We start from the raw sequence: 21,761 nt of genomic DNA, 5'->3' as shown, positions 1-21,761 counted from the left end.
AGTGAGGAAGGCAGAATGACTGTTATTTGTTGCAGGGTTTGTTTTTGGAATGATGAAAATGTTCTGGAATTAGGTAGTGGTGATGGTTGCACAAATTTGAACATACTTAAAACTCTTAAGTTGTATACCTTAAATGGGTGAATTGTATGGTATGCGAATGATATCTCAATAAAGCTATTATCAAAGGTGGAGGGTGGGAGAGGTCAGGTGGTGCTGTACTCATTCATCTGAAGTAGGGGGAAGGGCAGAGGGAGAGGGAGAAGCAGACTTCCCACTAAGCAGGGAGCCCAACATGGGGCTCAGTCCCAGGACCTGAGATTGTGACCTGAGCCAAAGGCAGATGTTTAATCAACTGAGCCACATGGGTGCCCCTGAGATGTCTAGTTTTAAACACAGTTGTGTCTCATTACTTATTCCCTCAGACCCGGGGCTGGGCTCAGTTTATGCCTGTATGCTTGGGGCTGAACTCCTACCTCGAAATCTTATGAGGGATAGTCCTATACCCAGATTCCTACTCCTTAGTCCTGGGATCTCCCAGAAGAAGACTGCCTTCTGGGCCTCCTCCCAGATGTCAGACTTCATCTGCCCATTGAGTTTCTTCTGATCTGCCCCAGCCGAATGGGATAAATTCCCAGATGCGGCAGCATCAGCTGCAGTCCTTCGGCATCTGCAGCAGCATTGGAGTGGATGCCACTGTCCTCCTGGGCAGCCCCCAACCAATGACTGGGCATAATCAGGTCACTAGGGCCTGCCTATTTCTGCCCAGTTGGAGCTCTTGTGTGGGCAATCTTTGCACCAGAGCTCCCTGTTGGCTGGCTGAGATCTGCTCAGAATGGCACCACAGTATGATGCTCTTACCCAGCTCTCCTTCCCTTCTACTCTCTCCCATAGATGTCACACTTGCAACAGTCTGAAGGCTTTCTCTGCCCAATCCTGGTTCCTTCCCACCCCCTTTATCGATCACAGGCATTTCCTCCAATATATCTCTTGCACTTTCTAACTCCATCTTGATGGTGGCTTCCTAGAGGACCCAACTGACACTTAGGCCCTGGCTCCCCTGGGCTGCCAGACCCTGTCCCCGCAGGGAATGTATTCCTCTCCATCTCCCAACTTGAGCATGCTCTGTCCCTCCTCCCCTTCTCTCTCTGTTCAGGGCCTTCCCCCTGTACCTGGCAGTAGTAGACACTCATGACTATTTGTTTTTGAATGAATGCAGAATGCTCTGGAGCTAGGTACTGCCTGCATCATTCTCCTGGCACAGAGAGCTGAGAGCGACCTCCAGGTGGGGTAGAGAAGGCAAGCTCCCAGGGCTCTAGGCAGTGGGGAGGAAGACTCCAAGATGGGGAGGTGGTAAGGGAGCCAAGAGCCACCCAGGGTCACAGGAGGTCCTCCCCACAGGCCAAGAAAAATCTGACCTATCTTCTCCCCTCATCTACTGTGTGACTCCTGGCAAGTTATTCCTCTTCTGGAGCCTTACTCCATCCATCTCAACAATGGGATGAGAAGCCCTGCCCTGCCTGTCTCCCTAGGGAGAGGCAGGGGTTGTGAGCACCAAATGAGGTCATGCTTTGGAAAGGGCAGGATACACTGGGTCCTGGGCCTGGGGTCAGGGTGTGGAGGGAGAAAACAGGCAGAGAAGGAAGGAAGAGAGAAGAATGAAGAGAGAGAAACAGACACATAGGGACACCAAAGGAGGAAACCATGAGACATAATGAGGGAATGAGTGAGAAAGAGAAGAGGAAGGGAGGAGAGGAATGAGAAGACATTAAGAAACAAACAAACAAAAAAGAAACAAAAAGAGAGGAAAACAGAGAGGAAAAAATTAAAAGAGAAACAGGATAAAGAGGGAGACAGGGATACTCAGAGCCAGAAAGGCACAAAGAAATGAGATAGAGAGGGAAGAAGGGGAGAAGAAGGGACAGCGAAGAGTGGCACAGAGAGGGGAGAGAAAGAGAAGAAAGAAAGAAAGAAAGAGAGAAAGAGAGAGAGAAAGAAAGAAAGAAAGAAAGAAAGAAAGAAAGAAAGAAAGAAAGAAAGAAAAAGAAAGAAGAGAAAGAAAATGAGATGAAGAGTTAGAGTCAGGAGAAGATGGAGAGGGAGGGATAGAAATGAGGAGAATTAGCCAGAGAGGGAAAGAGACCAAGAGATGGAAGGATGAGAGAGAAGCCAAAGGAGCCAGAGCAATGGGGACTCATGGACAGAGAGAGGGATAAGTGATCAGATCGCGGGGACCCCTGCCTCTCATCCCCCTGGGACCTACTGTGTACCCTTCCTCACCTCAGAGAGGTGGGGATCCAGAGCAAAGCCTCAACTCCCCTTTTGTCTGCAAGGCTGGGCCTGTCCTGTCCTGCTGGTTTGGCTTCTGCGATCTCTGTGCCAAAGCCTCTGAGGGGCACTCCAGTGGGAGGCAGGGCTCCAAAGTCTATCCTGTAAGTTGACTGACGAGGCCACGGGGTGGAATCTGAAGGGAAAACCCAGTGACACCTCCCCTTGAGGCCTAGGCAAGCCCTAACCTGCCTTCCTTTAGGGCCCAGACAGGAAGAGACCTCAAAGGTCACCTTCACTGTTTTCTTCACTGCACAAAGGAGGATACTGAGGCCCAGAGAGGGGCAGGGACAAGTCTGAAGTCATACAACCAGGTCACAGCTTAGCTGGAACTAGCTCTCATGGATGCTGTGGCCTGAAAATTTGGGAACTTGGTTTCTCCTGGCTAAATTGCTTCCTACCCAGGGATGTCCTGAGGCTTTAGTGACAGTGTCTTGGATGCCAGTTACTGCACAGTCTTACCCAACATCCCATGAACTGACTACTATGATTATGCCCATCATACAGATAAGGAAACTAAGGCTCAGAGAAGTTAAGACTTCCAAAGCCTGAGGTCACACAGTGCCGGGACCCAAGTTAGGTCTGTTTGACCTTGAAAGTTGGGTTCCTGGGACCTCCTACCCTTCCTGGACGGTAGGCTCTGTACTATGGTAAAGGGGGCAGAGGTGGGTGGCCATTTCTACAACTGGGAAAAATTATCAAATCATGATTTCCAAACAATAGAGTTCTTCCCAGAGGGACCTACCTTTGTTCAGTGATGTCCCTACCTTTGGGAACCCTAGGTCTCCCTACCTTTCCTGCCACCACTCTCTCTCTCTCTGTCTCACACCCCCTCCCCCAGCTTCTGGAGGAACGAGTTTGGCTCCTGGGCACTCCCAGCAGCGCCCCCCTTCTCCCTGCCAATGTACATACAGTGAGATTCTCTTTCCCAGCTCTGCCTGTGGCTCTGCCTCACTGGGGCTCGCTCTCCTGGAAGACACTGGGATGGAGGTTGAGAAGGATGTTGGGGGAGCAGTAGGCTGACGGGCAGATGGTTAGACAGACAAATCACTGTTCCTGCCAGTCCTGACCTCTCAGCAAAGCTTTCCAAGAACTCTACTACTATCCTCCCTTGCCAGGCACTGGAAGTTTCCTCACCCTCAGTGATCCTCAGTTTCTTCACCTTTCCTGTGTGTATAAGCACTCCAGCTTCTCCGGGTAGTTGGGAGCTGGGTAAGACATCAGCTTTGGGACACAGGAACACGTGCTGGCGGTAGTCCTTCCCTGATGGAGAGACCCTTCCTGTCTCTTGCGGAACACACGATGCCTGCTGTGTCCCATCGGTGGCTACAGTCCAAGGACGGAGATGGCTGCAGACTCAGCCCTCTGCCCAGCCCCCTGCTCCTCTAGAGACCATAGTCCCTTCAAGTCCAGAGCCTTAGCCCTGCCCCGTGCCCTGCTCACAAGGCCTGCTCTGGCTGTGTCTGTACCGTCTATGGGACCAGGAGGGTTGCTGCTTGGCCAGTCCTGTGTCTCTGAGTCCCAGGAAGTGGAGAGCCCTGGGGCGCTGTCCCCTGATTTGCTGAGAGGCTTTCTTAGAACCAGCGATGGGTGGTGGTGCACCCTAGGTGGCCAGGGGATGGACACTCCCTTTCCCAGAAGCCTCTGGACTCCCGGAGTTGGGGGGGTGCACAGGGCCCCAGTCCTGCCCTCACCTCCTTCATGCCGCTCTGGTAGAGGCCGTGGCCCTCTGCCAACTTCATAGAGGTGGGTGTGGCAGCCACCACTGGGGCAGGAGCTGAGGACGAGTTCTGGGAGCTTCCTAAGTGCCCCTGACCCCTCTTCCCTCCCCAGGGAGATAGAGATCCCCTCCTGGCCCCCTGCCTCAGGGCCCAAGACTTTGGCTCCCACAGTCCCCATGCAGGCAGGGCTGGCAGCAGGTGACTGGATGAGAAAGGCGTGGTGAATGGGGGCGTGGGCCCTGGCAAGTGCACTCCTTGGCCAATCAGCAGCCTGCCCAGCCGGTGGATTGAGTTACAAGCCCGAGATCACCCCATACTCCAGCCTCCTTCCTACTCCTCCCAAAGCTCCATTCATTGGCCCCGCTGCACTGGGTCTGGAGGGCACTGCTTCCGCTCAATTGCTAAAGCTGCTGCTCAATTGCTAAAGCTGCTGCCTCGTGGGCTGCCAGGGGTAGGTGTCCTGGGGGCTTTGTCTGAGTCGGCTGATCCGGGACGTAATGGGGGTTCCAGTAGCGCTGTTAGGGATGCTGAGCTTCCTGGGAGTGGCTGTGGGGGGCTCCTCTGACCTTCTCTGGGACAGCACCTCTTGCCACCTGGCCAGGCCCATCCCTGGCAACTCCTTGGGGACTCTGAGCTTTCTGGGCAAGGATGCCCAGGGACTGGCCCTGTTCCACACTCACTGGGACAGGCAGGGGAGGCTGCAAGCGTGTAGCCGGCAAGATGAGCCAGAGCTCACCGCAGCCTTCAGTGCCCTCTGTGCTGGGGAGATCACCCGGGGCTCCTTCATCCACACCCCTGGACCCAAGCTGCAGAGAACCCTGGCCACGCTTCAGAGTCAGTGGGGGGCCTGCCGAGGGCCTGAAGAGCATCCAGCAGGGGCTAGGGAGAAGCGAGCAGCAGGGGCCAGGGACGAGAAAGCAGAACTGAGTGGAGCACCTGGCAGCATAGGACACCAGCGGGTGAAGAGAGGCTGGACCATTCCTGGCACGCTGTGGTGTGGAGTAGGGGATTCTGCTGGGAACTCCTCGGAGCTGGGTGAGCCATGGGAATGTGGACTGAGGGGCAGGGGAGGGAAGTGCAGGCTTTCAGCTCTACCCCCCACTCATTCAGGCTATAGCCCTTGGGGGAATCTAAGTTATTCAGACTTAACCACTCTGAATTTCAATGTCTTTATCTGTAAAATGGGGGTGACCATAAGTCTCATCATGGGTTGCTTAAATTAGGTCACAGATGGGAAATCTAATCAAAACCTTGGAATCCTCATTAATCACCCTCCCAGGGAAGGGTTGGACTGGACTGAGTCCAAGGTTGGGTGAGCCAAAACGCCATTACCCAAGAGGAGGCTTTATGATGACAGGATGCCCAGGGGAGTGGACGCCAAGGCCCAAAGGCCTGGGTTAGCAAATTCAAGCTGAACAAGTCACTTCCCCTCTCTGAACCTTGGTTTCCCTCACCTGTACCTGGAAGTGACATTTCCCTCACAGAACTGCTGTGAGCTTCGGTGTGGGAAGTGCCAGGCAATTGGGAAATGCTCAGTAAAAGGCACTACTGCTCAGTTGGTAACAAATTTGGATGACTTTTTTGCACTCCATACTGCTGTCTTTTTGCATGCATGTATATAGCGGGTTGGGGGAAGGCTTTGGCACCTGAGTTAGAGCAGATTGGCATCCTGGCAATGCCTCATCATGCCAGCGAGAAAGGTTGCACCCTGCCTCTTTGCCATTCCATGGCACACACATTCATAACTTTGGAGTTTTATTTGGGGCATGAGCTTGGGAGCTCTGGAGGCAGACTTCACTTCCCCTGAGGAAATCCCTTTCCTGGACAAGGGCTCCTGGGTGGGCTGCTTGGCATTTGCAGCTGCCCAATAAAGGCTGTGCCTGGTTGCTCTTTTCAAGCTTTGAAACTGAGAGTCCTCCAGAGGGAGAGTGGCCTGAGGCCACCCAGGGTGTCTGTGGCAGGGCTGGAGCAAGAACAAGGTCCCTGTTCCTGCACTGGGTAGGCATAGCCAGCGTGTGACACCCCCAACCCTGCTGAGCTGGGGCCCCCTCTGCTTCTTGCAGGGGTCTTCCAAGGTCCTGATCTCTGCTGCCGGGAACACGACCGCTGCCCACAGCACATCTCGCCCCTCCAGTACAACTATGGCATCCGAAACTACCGATTCCACACCATCTCCCACTGTGACTGTGATACGAGGTTGGCGGTGGGCAAAGAGGGCTGGGGGCTCAGGGGTGAGGTAGTTCCTGGGTGCAGAGGCTGGGATTCCAAAGAATCCTAAAGGATCAGCCAGCCAGACCCCACTGTGCAGGCTGGAAAACTGAGTCCTCGGAGAAGAAGAGATTCTTGGATCTCAAACCTCCTGTATGGCAGTGACTGGGTGGGCTTGGAGGAGGAGTTGGGTGGCCCCCTGGTCCAGGAACCTGAGTGCCAGCTCTTGGACAGGTTCCGGCAATGCCTGCAGAACCAGCAGGACTCCATCTCAGACATCATGGGAGTGGCCTTCTTCAACGTGCTGGAGATCCCCTGCTTCGTGCTGGAGGAGCAGGAGGCGTGTGTGGCGTGGTACTGGTGGGGAGGGTATGTGGCTGCCTCCTTCAATCCCCTGCCCAGTCAGAGGTGGAACCCAGGCTCCAAGCTGTGGGAGGGAGGCTTGTCTGTCCATCCTCTAGCAAATGATTCCTCATCCTCCCTGTCCTCTCCTCAGGGCAGGGCCCAGGATGCAGACCTTCCCTGGAGGCTCCACACAGCCCAGTGGGACAAGGGATGGGACTGTCAGAGCCTTGGTCTCCGTGGAGATGAACCTGAGGCTTCTGGGGAGAGGGGATTAGGAGTTACCAATTGCCACCAATTGTCACCTTGTAGGTGTAGAACGTATGGCTCCGTACCCCTTGCCCGCCTCCAGCCCAGGACCTTCTACAATGCCTCCTGGAGCTCCCTGGCCACCCCTCCAAGTCCCAGCCTCCAGAGCCCAGCCCCCAGCAAGCCTCGACAGAAGCAGCGTCCTCTGAAGCGGCCACCACAACGGAAAGGGTCTAAGCGTCCCAACAAAACCAACACTACAGCTCTCCAGGTCCCCGTGGCCTCCATCAAACCTGATATATCTCCCACAGCCTGGCTGGAGGTCACCCATCCAGGCCTCCAGGGGTCACAGAATGGCCTCAAACCTCAGGGTGAGCTCAGAACCTGATTTGGAGGGCTCTTGGTGTGGGAAGGTGTCCCTACTTCTGTTGCTTCCTTTCCTGTTCCAAACTCCTCCTGGGGTCTCCCAACCTCTCCCATCAAGTCATGCTGCAGCTAGAAGGATTTTCATAAACCCCAAACTTGACTATGTTAGTCCTCACTGAGCCTCCACCACGGCTCATGATGTCTCAATACCCAGGGGTGCTCAGGTGCTGGTTCTGCAGACCCTACTCCCCAGTTGAAACTCCAGTCTTACAAGTTTCATTTGGTTCCTCAAAAGCAGCTTGCTCTCACCTCTGGACCTTTGCACATGCTGTTCCTTCTGCCTGGAGCACTCTTCCGAGTTGTCTTCTCCTTGTCTCAACTTAGCAGTCTCTACCACCCAAAAGCATTTCCTGACCTACGCTCTGGGCTATCTGGGCTATATGGTGGCACTGGTCTGTGTATGTGGGTGTTTGTGTGTGTGTGTGTGTGTGTGTGTGTGTGTGTGTGTGATGTGTGCATCATTCTCAGGGCAGGAAGGGCATGAGAGAGAGGGATACTGTTTGTGTGGCTGAGGACATGAACCCATGTTTCTCCTAAATGGCAGTGGGCATCAGTGGGGCTTTCCTGGGGGACCGGGCTTCCCTCACTACTATGTCCCTCACCCTAATCCAGATGCCCGCCGGGCCTGCCGCAGCTTCCACCGCCTGGATCAGTGTGAACAGCAGATCGGGCCTCAGGAAACCAAATTCCAGCTACTCAATAGCGCCCATGAGCCCATCTTCCACTGCAACTGCACGCGTCGGTGAGGCCTGCTTGGGCCCTTGGGGGTGGGCAGCCTACTGCCAGTCACTGAAAGGGGGGGTCCGGGTGGCCAGACCCTGCCCTAGTCTAAGCCTGCCTCTGCCCTCAGTCTGGCACGTTTCCTGAGGCTCCACAGCCCGCCTGCGGGCACCAACATGCTTTGGGAGCTGCTAGGCATGACCTGCTTCGAGCTGGCCTCTCCACTGGACTGTGCTGAGGGCAAGGGGTAAGTAAGGGTAAGGCCAAGAGGGAGGGGGCATTTGGCCAGGGGGTGGGTCACCTGTCTTCCCTTTGTGTGCCAGGACCAGGGGATGGGGAAAGGGGTCAAGGCACCTCTGAGTTCCATCGTCACCATCACCCTACTCCCGGGTGCCCAGCTATGGCTCTGTGCTTGGTTCATATGGGTCCATGTTGACTCTGTCACTTCCTGTGGGACCTACAAGTTCAGTCACCTCTCCGTGCCTCCATTCTCTTTGTAAAAAGCTTGTGGAAGCCAAGGAAATGGTGTGTGTGACACATATAGCCCAAGGCCTGCCTGACACATAGTAAAAATGCTTACTTAACACTTACTCCTGAGCTAAAATCTCATTTCAGTTCGGATTCTCAGAGCAAAACCCTCATTACCTTCCCCATTTCATGGGTGAGGAAACCGAGGCCCAGCTTGGCCCAGGTGTCTACAGCCAGCTGGTAGCAGAACAGGGGCCTCTTGATGCCAGCCCAGGTTTCTCTTGCCCCCTTCGAGAAGTAACCCAGCTCTCCCTGGCCCCAGCCCTGCTTCTCTCTAGGCTCAATGCTCCTGTCTGCAGAGGAGGGCGGGATCCTTGGCAGCCTTAACCACCTGCCCCACTTTTCTCTGCCCACAGCTGTTCCAGAGACCCTAAAGCCATCAAGGTGTCAGCCCGACACTTGCGGCGACTTCAAAAGAGGCGGCTCCAGGTCTGGGGTGTGGGCACAGGTGAAGGGCAGGTGCGGCCTTCAGATCACACAAGAGCCCCCATATCGTTCTATGACCGCTGCCTGCAGCTGACCCAGGCAGCCTGAAGACCCAACTGGCAGCAGAAATCCTAGAACCACTGATCTCAGTTCCAGACTGGACCCTGCCCCCAGCTCTGCTTAGCCCTACGGGGTCTTGGCTTCCTCTCCATATGTTAGACTGAAGCATGGCTTGGGCCCCTGTGGACAGCCAGGGGGCTGGATGAGGAGTGAAGGGGAGGCAAGGCTGAAATGCTGGACCATGTCTCCTGCTGTGCTGAGTGCTCTTGAGTTGGTGACACGACCCCTCTGTGCTTGGATGTGAGGTTCAGGAGGCTCATTCTGATGTCTTGGGCCTAGGCCTTGCCAGATGGGAATGGGGAAGGGGTAATTTATTACAGCAGCCTCAGGAGGTACCAAGATGAGGTACATTTATCTCCAGGTTGCAAAATTAATACAAAAATCTGTCCTGGGGAGCCCCAGCACCAACTTGCTAACGCCTGAGGCAGCAGGTAGGGAATGAGCTGTCACAGAAGTGCCTGTGTCTATATCCAGGAAAGGGGAGGGTGGCCAGAGGGGGCTTCCCAACTCTCCTTCTTGGGGGATCCCTTCTCTTAACAGCTATTGTGCTCTTCTTGGCACAGCCTTGGCCCATTTTTTCCTACTCTAAACCTAAATTCAAATCTCCTCTGTGTCCTTGAGTGAGGGACCTTCCCCACTCTGAGCCTTAGTCTCCTCCTCTGAAAAAGGGCCGTGTAATCAGAACCTACCTCATAGGATTGTTGAGGATTAAGTAAAATAATATATGGAGAGTGCTTAGCACCCTCCCTCTAATGTATTGATAGCCAAACTGTGGATAGGTGTGTGATTCTGATAGACTCACCTCCTGGAGGCCTCACTTTGCCCACCTGCAAAATAGGTCTAAGAATTGCACTGAACTCAGCACCACAACTCAGGGTTGTGATGCAGATTAAAAGAGATGGCATGTGTAATGCATACAGCTGGTGCCTGGTAATTGTCAGATCTATCATCCTCTTGCCTCTTTAGTCCCTTCTTCTGACAACCTCAACCCCCAGGCTGCTAACAAGTTAGGAAGGAGTCAGGAGTGATGTTGGAGAATTTAATTTCTAATTGATGACCTCCAGGATTGCCCCCCACCCCATCCCAGATGGGGGCCAACAGGGCTTTGCTGATTGTCACAGTTGAGGTGCCAGGACTCAGTTTGGGGGACCCCAGTTGGCCACCCCTGGCCAGGAGAGAGTGGCAGGTGTGGAGAAAGCTGGAGCAGCAGCAAGAAGGACATAGGTGGGTTTGCAGAAGATTGGGGCACAGTGGGGGCCACCTGGGCCCATGTGCCCACCTACCCTCATGGCCCCAGACCCCCTTCCTCCAGCCCCTGTCGGCCCTGAGGACTAGTAGACAGGCTACTAGGGGCTGGGGCCTCCCGATTGGGTCCCCAGGAGCCACCACCACCAGGGTCGACGGTTTCCAGTCGCAAGGCAGGCAGCAAGCCCAGGCTTCGAGGCACAGATGGTGGGAAGGCCCAAGGACCAGGCAGCCCAGAGGGTCCCTCCTCACTACTGCCCCGGCTGCCACCATCATTGCCCTTGTCAGGAGCCACCCGGGGCAGGCGGCGGCTCTGGGGTGAGGGGCTGCGGCTGGCACCACGGCGTTCACGGGATGAAGGCCGCAGGGCAAGGCCAGGGAAGCGGGCCAGGCCTGGGCTGCGGCTACGGTGTCTCTTGGACTTGCCAGGGCTGGGGCTGCGGGACTTGGGTGCAAGCAGCTCCAGGGTACTGTCATCTTCATCCTCTGAGCTGGCACTTGAGCTATCTGTGCTGCTGCTGGCCAACTCCGAGGTAGGCAGCGAGATCTGGGGGGAAGGCTGGTTACTGGGGTGCCCCACTCCCTGACTAGCCACTGAAGGCATCTTTGAACCACTCCAACCCTGCCCACTGACAGACCCAAGAAGGTCAGGTTACTTGTAGGAGATTATGGAGCAGAATGTAGAGGCTGTGACATTTGAAAAGGGTCTTTTAGCACCCCCGACCCCGCGATCTGACTACTCACCTGGAAGGGCTCAGTGACACCGATGAGGATGCTGTGTGTGTGGCTGTAATAGCCCAGTATGAAATCTCCATGGCCCTTGGGCAATGACTCCTCACTGAAGGTCACCTGATGGGCCCAGGGCATAGGCTCAGGTTAGGGTCAAGGAGGCAGCTTCAAGGACTGTCCAAGCCACGTCCCGAGCCCCAAAGGCAACGGGGGACTCCTCCCACTCTCTGCTTCCCCTTCAGTACCTGGTAGATGTTCCCATCCACATCCTCGTGTTTGGCCCAGACATAAGCCACGTAGTCCTTGCAGTGGCGGAAACCTACCTGGGGTGAAAGGATTCAGGGTTGTGTCTCCTATCATGTGACTGCATCCCCCCCCTCCCCCCCCGCCAGTGTAGGAGCAAACTCCAGAGAAGCCAGTGATCCCCCTGAGCGCCCGGCTGCTCCTCCAGGTCCTCCCTTCCCAGAGTCCCTGACCATCCCTGCCCTTCTCACCCGGTACAAGCCAATCCAGTCCCAGGAGCTGCGGGCGAACACAGTCTCGATGCGGTACCTCACCACGGCCTGCTCGGGCCGCACCCACTCATCAGCCACCTCCAGCCGCACTAGTGGCACGTCGTCCCTGTAAGCAAACTGCCCAGGGGCAGGGGCAACATCGGGGGACACCCTCTAAGTATCCTATACACCTAGGGCCCTTGGGCCTGAGTCAGCAAAGGGCCTTTGAAACCACCTTGCAGATTGAGAAACCAAGGCAGAACAGGTCTAGGGTAAATGCCAGGCTTCCCACATCCCACCTCAGGGCTCCTTACGCCCAGAGCCTCCTTGGGCAGTGAGAACACAGCCTGGAGGTGAATAGTGTAGCCCTGGTTCTGTCATTCCTCTGCTGCTGTCCCTCAGGGAAGGACCCAGATGGTGTGTCAGGCTCAAGCTTTTGTCTGCTCCTCTGTTCATTGGGTTTCAGGTTTCCCTCCCTCCTCAGGTTTTGAGCCAGGCTGTTCCAGAAGAAACCGGCACATCCTCTTCCTGTCCTGAGGCTCCTAACAGCAGGTGTGCCCGGTGGCCTCTTGGAAATGATCTCCAGAGCCTTGTCAGGTCAAGGTCACTAAGTCTCGTTTTGATTGTGTTGCTTTCATGAAGAGACTCAAGTTTTCTGAGACTCAGTTTCCCCTCAGTAAAACAAGGAGGAGAATTTGGTATCTCAGGGCCAAAAAGGCATTCAAAGGGGTGACAGCCAAAGGGCCTGGCATGTAGTAGGTGCTCGACAGTTTAACGTTCTGCAAGGGTCAGAGTCCTTGATAAGGAGGGAAGGTCAGGGTAGGTTACCCAAAAGGAGTGGTTCTCAAGGTGAGGCCCCTGACTGAGGGTTAAATCTCACACCCAAGTCTTTTACCAAAGGTCATGGAAGGCCAGACTTGGGCAGATTTCCATTCCCAACTGAGGATATTGGCCAATGTCCCACTGACTGACCACATGACAAAGTTACCAGCGAAAACATTCTCTGGGCTGCAGGGCTCTCTCTTATCAGATCAAGGGAATCAGAGAGCCCAGAGTTGGGTTTCAGGACTAGAAAGATGGGATCTACCTTCCCTCACTGCTGAGCATATGTGTGGCTTGGGGAACATGCCTACCCTACTGGGGGCCTCAGTTTTCCCTGAGAAAAACAGAGTGTTGGGCTACATAGTCTCTCAGGTCTGGTTCTGACATTCTAGCATTTCTGTTTTTTACTTTGCCAACCAGAGACCTCAACCTTAAACGCAATGCTAAATTACAGTAATCCCTTACAATTTAGCTTTGTATTTTTCATATCTCTACTCCTCCTCCCCATGACTACCTCATTCATGGTGCCTGGCACACGGCAAATGGTAAATAAATAATAAATAAATATGGGGTTTGAATAAATATTTTGATTTTTCTGGTCTTATTCTATACTATATAATGTGAATTTTAACAAATGTTGTCCTAATCCTTTCTCAGAAGAACAGAGCTAGGGATTTGTGGGGAAGGTATAGGACTCTGAAGACTAGCTTGGGTTCAAATCCTAATTCTTCTGTTCAGCAGCATGTGATGCTGTGTCTCTGAGCCTTGGTTTCTGCATCTGAAAATAGAGATCATAACCCACCCCTACTCTGCTACAATGAATGGATGCTGCTGAGGGCAGGCTTTGCCCCCATCAAGGGGTTACTGGTGGGCCATGGGATGCTGAGCTGAATCTGGGGACGTCATGACAGGAGGATGAGGCTGGGACTCACCTGCAGGACAAACTGGGCGGCCACGGGCTTATGGTCACTGACAGTGTATTCCATGTGGCTGCGGTAGCTGTGCTGGGTCACCTGGAGCCGATGGCTTTCCCGTCCTGAGGGGCTGGGACCCACTCCTGGAGCCTTGACCTTCCACAGGATACGGTCTGTCCAGGCTGGCTTCCGCTTCTTGGCACTGAAGTGGGCAGGGGTGACCCAAGTTTCAGGGGCTAGGGTTTGAGGCACAGCCCCCAGCTTTGCTTCTTGCCAATCCTCTTCCCTTTCTTCCCTATCCAGAAGACTTCAGCCCATGTGTCCACCTCATCCCAGTGCTGAGCTTACCTGGTGTCATATTTGTTAGTACCCACATCAAATTTGAAGGTGGGCGCAAAGTTGAGGGGCCCCTCCTGGAAGCCCTTCAGGATGGGCCAGGTGCTCTTGGCCATGTTGAGCTGTGAAGGTCCAAAAGGGTAGAATTGGACAATGGCTTGGACAGGGCAAGTGAAGGGAAGAGCCAGAGCCTAGTATACAAAGGTGTGCTGGTCATGCTCCGTGTGCTTGGTGTTTAGGGTGCGGGCTGGGATTCTGCACCTGGTCCTTCTCCCAGAGCTGGTGGAGCTGGTCGCTGTCAATGGCAAACTTGACGAAGTGCAGGTCATAGCTCTCGATGCGGAAGTTGAGGTCCCCAAACCAGAACACGAGGCTGTTCCGGGGTGGGAGTCATCAAGGTCCACGGGATGAAAGCCCAACCCAGATCCTTCACCTCTACCTAACCAACAGCACTGGATGACCCTAGTAATGACGCAATGGGTGGAGTGGGTGGCAGCAGATTCTCCGCCTGCCAAAGAACAGCAGGGGCATAAATCTAGAATAATGTTAGGTTGGACCCTGAGCAAGGCCCTGCCCCTCAACAAACTCCACCCCGCAGGCTCTGGCCCCATCAAACTTAAATTCGTGTTCCTAGATGAAGTTTGAGGGTACCCGTCATAGGATCATAGGATCTGCCTCTCCCCACAAGGCCCACCCAGGCTGGTACAGGTTCCTGTGGTCAAGTATTTGGGACTCCGCTCTCTGAGGCCTACCTCTCCTTCACTAGCCTCCCCCCCACCCCCACGCTCAATTTGGCCCGGCCACAGCCCATACTCATGATCCAGGATGCCGTGTGCCCCAGGCCCCGGGAACTGCTGGAGGCTAAGGATGGTCTGGAAGTTGTCCTTGCGCTGCTCTGCTTTGTCCATGTGTGCAGGCAAGTGGCAGTTCAAGAAGCAGAGCATGTGCCCGAAGGCGGCCAGTCGCACACTCACTCCACCCTTGTTGCCCTTGGGAGACAAAGTTGGTCGAGAGTCAAGGGTGGGGCCTCGGCAAGTAGGTGAGGCACTGGGCGGGGCATCGAGAGGGGCGAGGCCAGCCCGCAGGTGGACAAGGCTTAGAGCAGGTGGGTTCTAGGAGGGGAGCACTGGATGGGGCAGGGACAGGAAGGGGGCTTGGTCTAGAAAATGGTGTGGGGTGTGGGGCGGCATTGGGGAGAGGAAGGCCTCAGAGTCGGGGGTGGAGACGGAGAGGGGACCTTGCCAGTGTGTGGGGGACCGGAGGACTAATCTATAGACCCCTCTGGGGCTGCTCCCATGCTCACCCAATAGCCACCCAGGCCAGTGCGCGTGCAGTCCGTCTGCACGTCCCTCAGGAAGGGCAGATGGTAGTACTTGGCGAACAGCAGCAGGATGACGCCCTGCATCCGCACGGTGCTCACCTGCGGCAGGAGGTGACCTGGTTGAGAGCTGGACACAACCCCCCCTCCCTCCGCCCCGCTGTGCGCTTTCCCCCAGTCTTTCAGAACTCCCATTTCGCAGACCTGGCCACAGAGGCCCAGCAGGCCCCACAGTGAGTCAAGGCAGAGCTAGGGCCAGGGATCCAGGGGTCTCCACCCTTCCGGGGGCTGAGGGAGACGTTACCAGCACGAAGTTGAAGGGTGCCAGTGCGTCCATGAAGAGCTCGCTCCACTGGTCTGTGAAGAGCGCGTCCTTGAGCCGCTTGTTGATCATGGAGTTGACTTCCTGCAATCTGGGAGTCGAGGTGGGGGTGAAGCGGCTGTCAGGTTGGGGGTGCCCTAGAAGCCCCTCCCGTGGGCAAGGGTCTGGGAGGCACAAGGGGTTCCTGAGCAGGGTCCACATGCCCGGCCCCCTCACCCTATGGCAATCATGTCTGCCCCATCACTGTCATCGCCACTGCTGCCCAGGTGGAGGAGGGATGTGACGTCATCAGGGGGCATGGCAGTGCCCACGTTCCATGTGACCACAGTGATCCTGGGGGGGGTAGAGAAGGGGTTACCACTGGGCACCACTCCCTCATCCTTGGCCTCCCTCCCACAAGGATCTTTCTGGGGGAAATAAACTGAGGCAGGTGTGGGTGTAAGCTCTCAGGAGAAGGACAGTGGGCCCAGCCAATATTCCTCCTACCAGACTCTCCCAGGGGAAAGCCATTGAGGCAGAGGTGGGCAAGTCCCTTAGGAGGAGATGTTGTCTCCTGAGGGTTCCAGAGTAGGCCCAGTACCTCCCAAAGAATCCTCCTCAGGGAAGTAAACTGGGGCAGTGTAGGGTAAGCCACCCTGGAAGGACGGCTAACTTCACAGCTCAAGCCCCACTTTCTTGAGAGAAGGCCCCCTCACCAGAAGCCAGGGTCGCTCTTGCAGGTAGGCTGAGCTGACCAAGAGGATGATGAGGTGGAGGTAGAAGGGGAGGTGGTGACTGGAGCTGGAGTTTCTCGATGCTGAAGGCTGGGGCTCAAGTGCCCACTATGCCCCACACCCTGGCTGCCAGGCCTGGGGAGGGCTGTCTCAGGGGCCGGGGGGACACAGGGGGAGCGGTTGGGGGAGCGACTGGGGGAACGGCTGGGAGACCGGGGTGGCTTGGGTAGAGGTGGGGGCACAGTCTGGGCTGAGGAGGACCCTGGCCGGAAGGTGGGGGACAGAAGTCCTGGGGAACGGGTGGCAGGCTCTGGAGGGCCCTGGCCCACATCCAGGGGTAGCGTCTGGGGTGGCCGGGGCAGGACAGGATCCTCAGGGCTGCTACGGGGGGCCTCAGGCCGGGCTCTGAATGAGGGGGAGATCCGGGGGTCTGGGGGGCTTTGGATCAAGGATGTGGAGCCTGTGGGACCAGAGGCCGGAGCTGAAGGCTGCAGATGCGCTTCAGAAGAGGGGAGAGGTTTAGGAGCTGGGGCAGCCTTCTGTTTAGCTGGCGTCTGTCCCACAGAGGTCGAGGCTGAGGTCACAGAAGCTGGAGCCAGGGCCTGTTCTTGAGAGGACGACAAGACTGGACTGGGCACTGGGGAAGAGTTGGAGGGGGGCTGTGAGTGTTGCTCCTCAGATGCCAGGGCCAGGCTCAGGCCTGAGGCAGCCAGTGCTGGCTTGGGTCCCACGGAGGCAGGTGGCACCTGCTTCTGGTCCCTGGATGTTGGAGACAGCCTGGGCCGCAGGGTGGCTGGGGGAGGCCTCGGCCCCGCTGAGGCAGATATCACTAGCTGCCCCAGGGATGTCGGAGCCAGGACCGAGCCTGAGGTCACCGCAGGAGGCTTTGGCCCAGCCGAGGCAGACACGACTAACTGGCCCACAGATGTTGGAGCCAGGCTGGAGCTGCGGCGGGCAGGAGCTGTCTTCTGTCCTCCGGGGGTAGACAGCGGAGCCAGGATGGGTCGGGGAGATGCCAGAGCCAACCTGGGCCCCTCTGTGGAAGGTGGCACAGCCGCTCGTGGCCCCACGGCTGCTAGGGCCAATCTCGGTTCTGAGGGTGCCGGGGCTGCATTCTTCGATGGGAGTTGAAAACTTGAGTCCACCTGGAAGAAGACCAGTCAAAGACTCAGGGTAACCCTAACCAGGGGCTCGGGCCCCGGCTTCCATGGAGACCCCAGCATACTCTGGCACATCTTTGCAAGGAAGTTCTTCCTAATTTCTCACTTCAATCCATTCTGTTGCAAATCAGCTTCTCTTTTGGAGGAAACAGGAGACAGAACCTTATCTCCCTCTCTCAAGTCTGACACCTCTCACAGATGGGGAAACTAAGACCCCCAACTCAAATGAGGCAGCGTGTGAGCCAAACCCGAGGTTTCTTCCCTTGCCTTCCTGGCTGACTGACGCCCACTCCCTGGTCGCGCTGGAGGGCTGGGTGTCTGGAGTCAGGTTCTCTGGGCAGCTCTCCCTGCATTCCCTCCTGCTCCCCTGGCTAAGGGCTACCGACCTAACACCCCGGATCTGCCCTCTCTGGACACCTTGGGTCTAGCCTATTAAATTTCCCTCCTTTCCTCCATAGTTCCTCCAGGAACCCTCAGCTTTGTCCCTGTCAAGGATCCCAAACTCCTTGGCCACAGTCCTCCCTGTCCTCCTCACCCATTCCCAGAGTTCCATATAGAAGCAAGAGCCTAGGGCTAAGACTAGCCATGTCAATTCTAAGCCCAGCTCTCTGTCACCTTAGACAAGCACCTCTCTGCCCAGGGGCTCAGTTTTCATCTGTAAAATGATGGAATCCTGAGAAGCCTTGGTCTCATATTCTGTGCGTTTATGAGCCGAACATTTTCTAGGATTCCATTTGAACCCCATGGAATAGTCTGTCCTCATCAAGTGTGATTCTAACATTCTGTGTAAGTCCAGGATCCTGGCAGATCCTGGCACTGCACTTCTCTGTGCCCAATTGTCCCCTCTCCCCTGTGTCCCTCACCTTTGAGGACAGACAAGCAGGTATCCTCTTTTTGTCCGGCAGGTGGAGTGGGGGCAGGTGGAGTGGGGGAACGTGAGGCCCTGCAGGGACCTCCTCTCTCTTTCCCATCTGTCCTCTGTTTCTGATGCCCCTATCTCCAGAAGACGGGATAAAATGTCCTTTGCCAGGGAGGGCAGAAGGTTTACACTCGCCCTGAGGTGGCCCCATCCTTGCCTCCAGACATGCAGCTCTGTCTGTGTCCCGTGTCCTTCTCGGTTCAGAGAATCTGAAACTCTGCCTCCACCTTCCTCCCCAAACTTAGCTCTTTGAGACTGCATTTTAGGCTTCCTCCTCGGCTCCAAGTGTCCCCCCAACCACCACACCACCTCCAGCACTAGCAACTTAGACATCCCAGATGTCACCATTTTAGTTTTCAGGAACAAGCCTCCTCATTTTGCATTGGTTCAGAGAGGACAAGCAACTTGCCCAAGGTCACACAGCAAAGCTGGAGCACAGCTGGATCCCCTGACACCCAGTCCAGGGCTCGCTGGGGGCTCCCGGAGATGGCGAACTCCATCTCTCTCTGGGTGTCCCATCACTGCCCCCTCAGCCCCCAGAGTGCCCTGTTTGCCTAGCCCCTGCTCGGTGGGTAGAGGAGAGTGCCAGCCCCTCAGCCAGGGGCACCAGGGTGCCTGCCGTGTGTGGGGGTGTGTGGGACCAAGGATCAGGGATGGGGTGCTAGGTTTTAGGGGTCTTACCTTGGAGGGTGCCCCAGTTTGGGAAACCCCATGGGGCACAGGCACGGGCAGGGGACCTAGGCCAGCCCGGGTCCCTGGCCTCCTACTGCCACTGCTGCTCTGGCCCTCCATGTCTGCAGCCCCTAGCAGCCCGGGCTCCCTCGGGCTCCGGCTCTAGCTCCTCCGCTCCCGGGAACCAGTGATGTCATCAGCCGTTTCAACCTGCTGAGAATTTAAAGACACAGGCACCTACTTGCCAGCCTAGAGGTGGCCAAGGCAAGGTGGCCTACACTCTGGGAGCCCTTCAGGCTGACTGCTGAGGCTGAAATGGCCGTGGGGCAGGGTGGAGAGTGTGCCCATTGGCCTGGCTTGGGGCCCGACCAGCAACATGGAGGAGGCTGGCTGTCTGTCCCCACCTTCCTGCCAGTAGGCCTGGTGGGTTCTCACTCGAGGGTGGGGTATTGACACACCTGACAGGTAAGGTAGAGACAGGTAGCTCGGAGGTCAGCACCCTCTCCAAGGCCACAGAGACACCTAAGTCCCTGCCATGATCCTGGGAGCTTGACTCCCTGCCAGCCCAGGGCTTGCTTTGCCCTCACCTTTGCCCCATTTCTGGGCCTTGGTGCCAGCCCCCCTGCCTGCTCTATCCTTCCCATCGGAGAACCAGACACTCAGGCTCCAACTGCTGGAGCCTCAGCACCGCCCCTGCTATTTTACACACACCTGGCCATCTGCCCTGGATGTCTCCACAGCCCAGCCCCTCTCACCTTTCCTCTTTCCAGTATGCACTGGATGTGGTTTGCTAGAGGGACTCGCTCAAGGTCACCCAGCAAGGTGGGGAGATCTTAAGAGCTACAGTGAGGGGAGCTTTCTCAGTAACCCAAGACCCATGGGAGCCAATTGGGGTGTCTAGGGGAAGGGAACTAAGGTGGAGAAAGGCCCAGCAGTAGAGGAATAGACTGGCAGGAAGGTCAAAAACAGGCCTGGGAAACTTCAATGGCCAGGACCCAGCACAGGGTCCAGGGAAATGTTTGCTGAATGAACGGATGACTCAGTCAGGGAGTAAGGAAAGTGAATGAGTGACAGGGCTCAGATGTGGCCAGGGATGGCTGTGGGCCCTCTGCTTCTGCTTTCTTCTCTCTCTTACTCTTATCTGCTAAGAGATCCTGATTTCTCCAGAATTGCTGGATTGCTTTGAGAGGAATGATCACACTTAGTTTAGCCAGGAAATGTCCAGAGTTTTGTACCCAGGGCTCTTGGGTGGTCCACAGTCACTTCTGTATCCTCATGGGCCTGTGTTGTCCCCTGTATGAAAATTGCATGGACAGATGCCTCATCCCCTTCTCCTGGATGGGCTTCCTACCTTTGCTTGACTATCTCTGGTTCTAGTCTGTGTTCCCTGGCCAGTGACTCTGTGAGGTTGGAATTTGTAGGGGCAGAGACCCAGGCCATCTTAGGGCTCTGGAGTAGGAAGGATTTGGGGTGATGAAGGATGGTGGAAGTGATGAGTGGTTACAGGGGAGGTGATTATAGTGGAGATAACGACCTATGTAATTATGATCATGGAAATGGAGGAGTGACACTGATGATGGAGGTGGTGGTGATGGTTCAGATAAATGGAGGTAGTGGAGGTGATGACAAAATTACAGATATTGGGGATGGTCGAGATAGCAGAATGAAGGGATGGTGGTAATGGTGATGAAGGTGATAGTAACGGAGGAGGAGAGATGGGGGTGGGGGAGCAGCAGGGATATTATGTTGATGGTGGAAGAGATGGTGGTGGAGCTGTAGGTGAACGTGGGGATGGTGGTGACAGAGGAGGTAAGAGTGGACATGGTGGTGGCACTCAGGTCCCCAGAGAGAGAAGGAAAATTTGGACTCACCCTCCCCAGTGCTCTGACTCCTATTACGTAGATGAGAAACTCCCCTGAGTACTAGCCTCTAATGCAATCCTGGAAGTTAGTTGGGGGAGCACAGATCCCAGTTCCTAGGGTCTGTTGTAGGGTTCAGCCATCCAGAGCTCAGACAGGGGCATGCTGTCCTTTGGAAGCCAGGCAAATGTCATGCAAATGAGTGTGCAGAGGGTTCCTGCACACTGCTGGCAGCGCAGGATTTCCCATCATCTTCCCTCCCTGAAGTCAGATCCCATGGGACAGTCCCCCCAAGAGTACTTTGTTTCTGGCCCTGCCACTGACTTACATGGGGAGGTCACTCAGATTCCTGATTTGTGTAAGGAAGATAAAAACAGTAGATACCCCCTAAGGTTGCTGTGAAGGTTCAACAAGATGACATATATGAAGTGTTTAGCACAGAGCCTGGCACAAGCAAGCTCTCGGTGAGGGCAGCTGCTCTGGAGTTACCGTCACCAGTGCCATCAGCATCATCATCTGCTCCAACCTGCCCATTTGGTGGATGCTGAAACTGAGGCCCAGTGTTAGTTTCGTTCCTTGAGGGGAAGGGACAGGAGCTCTGAGACCCAGACATGGCTTTGCCAGGGGAAGGGGGTGGAGGGCGGACCCTGGCTGAGAAGGGAGCAGGGTAAGAGCTATATTTGAGCTCCTGGTGTGATGACTAAGGAGGTTGATAACAGGCTCTGGGGCTCTGGGTGGCAGGCTGGGGGCAGCTGCCAGGGAGAACCGCCCCCCTGGAGACGGCTGTCTCCAAAGGCCCCTCCTGCTTCCCTCCTTTCCCTCACTCCAGGGAGTAAGGGGGTGGTGTACTGAGGCAGAAGGTACATCTGGTCCAACCCCCCTCTTGGAAACTCTTAGTACTACCCTTCAGGCTGTTTAGGTCAGGAATAGGAAAGGAGGGAGCTGATGATTGACAAATTATCTTACTTACTCTCCATAGTAACCCTGGGAGGTTGGTAAGAAATCCCCATTCGATGGAGGAAGAAACTGAGCTTTAGGGATTACACAGCCAGTAGGGGACAGAGCATGGGGTTCCCAAGGAGACAGTGGATAATTCTCCCCCATAGAAGTGACCATTGAACTCCTCCGAAGGAGAGTCAGTGTTGCCAAATTGGAAAAAAGAGGAGAGGGAGAGAGAGGGAGAGAGAAATGCC

At 55.6% G+C, this 21,761-nt stretch overlaps 2 protein-coding genes across 2 annotated transcripts; one reads left to right on the top strand and one right to left on the bottom strand.

Annotated features, from left to right (window-relative positions):
- The first annotated feature begins 4,388 nt into the window (after positions 1 to 4,388).
- PLA2G3 (phospholipase A2 group III) lies at positions 4,389 to 10,048 on the top strand. The gene is made up of 7 exons (XM_025474588.3): positions 4,389 to 5,081; positions 6,110 to 6,242; positions 6,489 to 6,623; positions 6,909 to 7,216; positions 7,884 to 8,013; positions 8,122 to 8,238; positions 8,876 to 10,048. Exons 1-7 carry the CDS (start codon positions 4,544 to 4,546, stop codon positions 9,051 to 9,053), a joined length of 1,539 nt encoding a protein of 512 aa, XP_025330373.1. The 5' UTR covers positions 4,389 to 4,543; the 3' UTR covers positions 9,054 to 10,048.
- A 42-nt stretch (positions 10,049 to 10,090) lies between these two features.
- INPP5J (inositol polyphosphate-5-phosphatase J) lies at positions 10,091 to 18,995 on the bottom strand. Its single transcript, XM_025474587.3, has 13 exons — positions 18,719 to 18,995; positions 15,941 to 17,103; positions 15,462 to 15,578; positions 15,228 to 15,336; positions 14,909 to 15,025; positions 14,419 to 14,594; positions 13,867 to 13,978; positions 13,618 to 13,727; positions 13,288 to 13,471; positions 11,534 to 11,671; positions 11,285 to 11,362; positions 11,055 to 11,159; positions 10,091 to 10,857 (listed from the first exon to the last, which is right to left on the bottom strand). The coding sequence occupies exons 1-13, from the start codon at positions 18,827 to 18,829 to the stop codon at positions 10,351 to 10,353; spliced, it is 3,027 nt and encodes a 1,008-aa protein (XP_025330372.1). The 5' UTR covers positions 18,830 to 18,995; the 3' UTR covers positions 10,091 to 10,350.
- Between the last annotated feature and the right edge of the window lie 2,766 nt (positions 18,996 to 21,761).

Source organism: Canis lupus, chromosome 26 (assembly GCF_003254725.2).
Source record: "Canis lupus dingo isolate Sandy chromosome 26, ASM325472v2, whole genome shotgun sequence".
NCBI classification, from domain to species: Eukaryota; Metazoa; Chordata; class Mammalia; order Carnivora; family Canidae; genus Canis; species Canis lupus.
This window is presented reverse-complemented; position numbering and strand designations above follow the sequence as displayed.

Excerpts from the sequence above, each read along its gene's own strand:
- PLA2G3 (XM_025474588.3), top strand. The coding sequence starts at position 4,544 with ATGGGGGTTCCAGTAGCGCTGTTAGGGATGCTGAGCTTCCTGGGAGTG. Across the intron at positions 8,014-8,121 it reads CACTGCAACTGCACGCGTCG|TCTGGCACGTTTCCTGAGGC; the intron begins GTGAGGCCTGCT and ends CTCTGCCCTCAG. Across the intron at positions 8,239-8,875 it reads GACTGTGCTGAGGGCAAGGG|CTGTTCCAGAGACCCTAAAG; the intron begins GTAAGTAAGGGT and ends CTCTGCCCACAG.
- INPP5J (XM_025474587.3), bottom strand. The coding sequence starts at position 18,829 with ATGGAGGGCCAGAGCAGCAGTGGCAGTAGGAGGCCAGGGACCCGGGCT. Across the intron at positions 13,728-13,866 it reads AGCTCTGGGAGAAGGACCAG|CTCAACATGGCCAAGAGCAC; the intron begins GTGCAGAATCCC and ends GGACCTTCACAG. Across the intron at positions 11,672-13,287 it reads CCGCCCAGTTTGTCCTGCAG|TTTGCTTACAGGGACGACGT; the intron begins GTGAGTCCCAGC and ends GCCCCTGGGCAG.